A 4,547-nucleotide genomic window follows, 5' to 3' on the forward strand; every position below is an offset into this window, starting at 1 on the left:
GTGATCTCCTGATGCTCGATGCACCTCAGGTCACTTCTGGGCAAGTTGATCACCTCTGTCAGTTCCCTACAAAATTAATCCAGCCAGAGAGAGATTTTGTCCTCTCTGTCATTTCTATCTTTGACCTTTTCGGTTGATGAAGAAACAGCTGACAGGATGTTTCCATAGAGAAGATCAAGGGAGGAAGCTAAAAACTTCTCCAGCCTCCTGTTCTCATCTAAACAGTAACTTGCAACATGTCTCTCAATGTACATCTGAAAAAACTTCTTTGGGTGTTTCAGGTACTGCTTGCAATACTCAAAATTTTCTTGTTGTGCCAGGAATCTCAGGATACAAACCTCCAGATTGGCTCTGTTGCCCTGGAAATCTGGGAATTTCCCCTGCATGTCTCCAGCGATGGCTTTAGCTGTCCTCTCACAGACAGCATGGAAGAGAGACGGGGCAATCTTTTCACAAAGGAAGCCAGCAAAAGTTGTGACAGAAATGGCTCCTTGGCAGGAAATCTGGAAATGTGTGAAGAAATCTCCTCTCTTGCTGCTCAGGTAGGTGACTGGGTTATTTGCCTTCCGGAATTCTTCGTGCATGGCTTTAAACCTTTCCCCTGCCATTCTGCACAAGTACAGGGATAATTCTAGGCTGTAATCTCTGTTAAAAGTACACCTTATGTTTCTGGGGACGGAGTTCATACCTTTCTGTACTTCATTGAGTATTTCATGCAGAAAATTTCGACTGTAATCCATTTTCTCCTGTTCCTTCTTATCAATGTTTGCCCTCACACACTTTATGATGTTGTCTGTGATGCCCTGCAAGTTGTTCACAGCAGCATCAGGAATGGTTTCCTGATAGTAAAAGCCATCAGAATATTCTTTCCTTGCGACATGTTTCTCCAAGTCCAAGGAAAATTCTCTGTGTTTGGGAAATGACCTGATCCGTGCATAAAAACCAGGCTCCTTAAAGTGCTCTACAAGGACTTCTTCTATTTCTGCATCAATATCCACCCGTTCTGGAGGGGGAGCAGCAAGGGAGACTTCAGCAATCCACTTGTCCCAGACAGCAGTAAAGTTGTCTCTCAGTTCTTTCTCACTGAGGCTCTTGCCTTTGAGTGTCAGAGCCAACTCCCTGCTCCTTCTCAGGAGTTCGTCTTCATATTTTGACTTCTTTGCATCGAGTCTTCTCTGGTTCTTCTGTAGTTCAATGAGATTCTCACATTTCTTTCGAGTTTCAAGAAGAAGAGACTCTTTCAGATCTTTCATCTTCAGCTCTGTGCTGCTTTTCCACTGGACCAACATCTCACGGTCTTTGTCTTCCCTGAAATACTTTTCCATGTCTGTCATGACGGCATCACTTGTCTCTTGCACGAGCCCTTCCAGGTGTTCTCTGGTGACTTGCTGCAAGCCTCCATTCCGAATTCTGTTGCCCAGTCTCATTTGTACCTCTGAGATGTGACTCCTCAGCCTCCAGGTCCATTGATTAAAGGCAGTTTCCAGTTTCCTGTACACAGCAATCTCCAGTGAATTCTTGAAGCTGAAAACAAAGTTCTCATTCAGCAAAGCATTCCAGAGGTCACCAATATGAACTTTCAGGCTCGAGAGCCTCAAAATGCTGCCTTGTGACTCCTTCTTGGCAGCCTGGAGAATTTTTCTCTTTAATTGCTGGACATTGTGGCTGTAGGTGGGGTTGGGTGGTGCCATTGGGGGGTTTCCTTCCCACAGGTGAGCAAAGTAGTGAATGTGGGTGTTCACGTCAAAGCGGATGACGTCGCTGAAGGAGGAGACGTCACAGAATTCCTGCTGGGCAGCTGCCACTGTCATTTCATCCAGCGTCTCCTGAAAAAGTCTTTGTCCTTCCAGGTTCTGTTCCTTGGCAGTAACTTCTCCCACGTTTTGGTGGACAAAGAGGCAGCTTGGGGAAAGATGTACTTCCTTCATCCTCAGAAAAGCCTGCACAGTGATCTGAAGAACATCCTGCATGTCTGAGGGATTTTCCCCAAAGATGTTGATCAGGGTCACGTTGCTGATGCCAATGACAAAGGTGGCCAGCTCGTTGTCATGATTTGGGGACTGTTTACTGGCTGTCTCAGGGGCACGAAGCCCTTCTGTGTCAACAACCAGCATGTAATCAAAGCCCAGGTCCTGTTGCAGCTCCTCGTCCAGTGGAAGGAGCTGCATAAACGCTCCCCGGGTGCATCTCCCTGCACTGACATTGAACTGCAGCCCAAACATGGCATTCAGCAGGGTTGACTTCCCTGTGCTCTGGATGCCGAGCACGGAGAGAACAAACACTCGTTTGTCCCCCAGCCTCTCAATTAGGCTGTCAAAGATTGCTCCCACCCAGTGCAGGGGCAAGTAGGAAGCATCCCCATCCATCAGCTCCACAGGATATCCCAAAACCATCAGATCTGCTGCAGTTTGGGGCAGTTTGACAACATTTTCATTTTCTGAGCTCATTAATTGGACAGCTTCATAAATCTGTCCTACCTCTCTCAGAAGATGCTCAAGGCCAATGGATGAATCTTTGATTTCTTCAGAGAGGGCATTTAACTCACTGCTTTTTTCCTGGTCTTTCTTTCTTGTGCGGATTTCAGACCATAACTTGTGTTGGTCTCTCCTCAGTTCTTCAAGGCGACCAGAGGACAGGTCATCCATAAAGATCTTCATCCACTGCAGGAAGTACTTTTTGGTATCTGCTGGCTGCGACTGGAGAAAGTCAAGGAATGGGTTCATCAGCTGACTGGGGGAGAAAGCTTGCTTTAGTTGCTTTCTTCTTATTTCTGCCTTCTCGGATTCAATTTGGCTCCGATGGTGCTCAATGCTCCTGTTCCCCTTCTCCTGCAAGCGAGTGAGTTCTTTGTCTTTTTGGCACCACTCGTGCCACAGTTTTCCTTGAAGAGGCAGGAGCTTGGATTTGATCTCAGACAGCTTCTCTTTCTTCATAAGGGTCACCAACTCCTTTGCCTTTGCTTTGGCTGTCACACACTCGGGTCGATCTTCATCCACTAAGAATCCGTGCTGGCGAGCTTTGTCCACGCAGGCATCCAGGCTGAAACGTGGGTTGGACAATTCCAGGAGACTCCTGATTGTTTTGCTCAGCTCATCCAACATTTCTGCTTCGTTTCTGTTCTTGATCCCTATTGTTATGTTTTTCCTGGATTGTCCAGCTGCAATGTTCTCTTGTTCAGTGAGAAGACAAACCAGAGGCCTTTGCGACTGCCACAGGTCACGCAAAAGTTTGTTCCCTCGGTCATCCATGTGCTCAGACTCGGATACAAGAGCCACGTTCACAGCAGAGATCTCCTGTAAGAACTGCAGCTGTGCTCCGTGATCCCTGGCATCCCCATGCAGGTTACAGAAAGCCACACAGCACTCAAAGGTGTCATCAGGGCTTCCCCGGGGACAGTACCAGGCAATCTCCACAACACCTTCCATCAGCAAACACTCTCTGGTGCTGCCTCGGCAATGGCGGTGGAAAAAGGTGTCGTGTCTTTGTTTGCTCAGCAGAGCATTGAGGAGCTGAGACTTGGAAGAGGAGGCAGAGGTGCCAATGCGGATGAAGGACACGATGGGCGTCTCTGCCTGATGGATGAGTTTGTTATTGTGATTGCTCATCCTGGGCTGCTGNATCACCACAAGGAGTGTTTTTGTTTTGCTCAAGGACAAAGCAGAGGGAAATATTAATGGCAGGAAGGGAAGAGGATTCTGGCTGATCAGGAAGCGAGGGAGTTTCTGAGTGAGGGCTGGAGTAACACACCTTATTTCACCCAAATTTGTCAGCAGTTGGATACCGTTGTCTTCCTGTGGCTTGAGAGCATAAGCATTGAAACAGCATTTTGTGGACAACCTTGCACTCTGTTCTTCTAAACCGCAAAGCCGTGGAGGTTCTCCCTTCCCATCGGCGTGGCCTAATGCTTGTCCAGCTCAGCAAGTGCTTCCTGCTTGGTAATTCTCTGCCAGGCCTCAGGGATTTCTCCTTTGCCCTGAAATTTCCCATTGTACAACATTTCTAGATCTCTTCTGAAACGACACACAAACCATTTCCAGTACGCTTGCATGGATGGATCAGGAAGAATCCTCCAATTGGAATAAGAAGGTCCTGCATCCCAGTATGTCTTGTAGGGATACATTTTCTGACCATCCAAGCCGAATTTACAGTCACTTGCAACGCTGTTTGAACAAATCTCAATGGCCAGGTGGTCCGTTCCATGCCACTTCCGTCCTGTCAAAAATTCAGGTCGATGTAAGACAAGCTGATGCTTCTCATCATGTCCCTGCATGGTGTTTGTGCAGACAGCCCCACAAAAGGGACACTGCGCCCAGCACCCTGAAAACTGCTCCGCCAGGATGGTGTGAGGCTGCCTTTCAAACCAGCTCAGGTCAGCAGCAGCAAATTTTCTCCTGAGCCCATCCCTCAGGGCAGCCAGTTCTTCTGTCATAGCTTTCTTCAATAACTCAATGTCTGTGATCTCCTGATGCTCGATGCACCTCAGGTCACTTCTGGGCAAGTTGATCACCTCTGTCAGTTCCCTACAAAATTCATCCAGCCAGAGAGAG

At 47.8% G+C, this 4,547-nt stretch overlaps 1 protein-coding gene across 1 annotated transcript; it reads right to left on the bottom strand.

Moving 5' to 3' along the window:
• Positions 1-74: 74 nt before the first annotated feature.
• On the bottom strand, positions 75-3,913 carry URGCP (upregulator of cell proliferation). The gene is made up of 2 exons (XM_017830446.1): positions 2,623-3,913; positions 75-2,532 (listed from the first exon to the last, which is right to left on the bottom strand). The coding sequence occupies exons 1-2, from the start codon at positions 3,603-3,605 to the stop codon at positions 75-77; spliced, it is 3,441 nt and encodes a 1,146-aa protein (XP_017685935.1). The 5' UTR covers positions 3,606-3,913.
• Positions 3,914-4,547: the final 634 nt, after the last annotated feature.

This window comes from Lepidothrix coronata, unplaced genomic scaffold, assembly GCF_001604755.1.
Source record: "Lepidothrix coronata isolate B3197 unplaced genomic scaffold, Lepidothrix_coronata-1.0 Scaffold179, whole genome shotgun sequence".
Classification (NCBI taxonomy): Eukaryota; Metazoa; Chordata; class Aves; order Passeriformes; family Pipridae; genus Lepidothrix; species Lepidothrix coronata.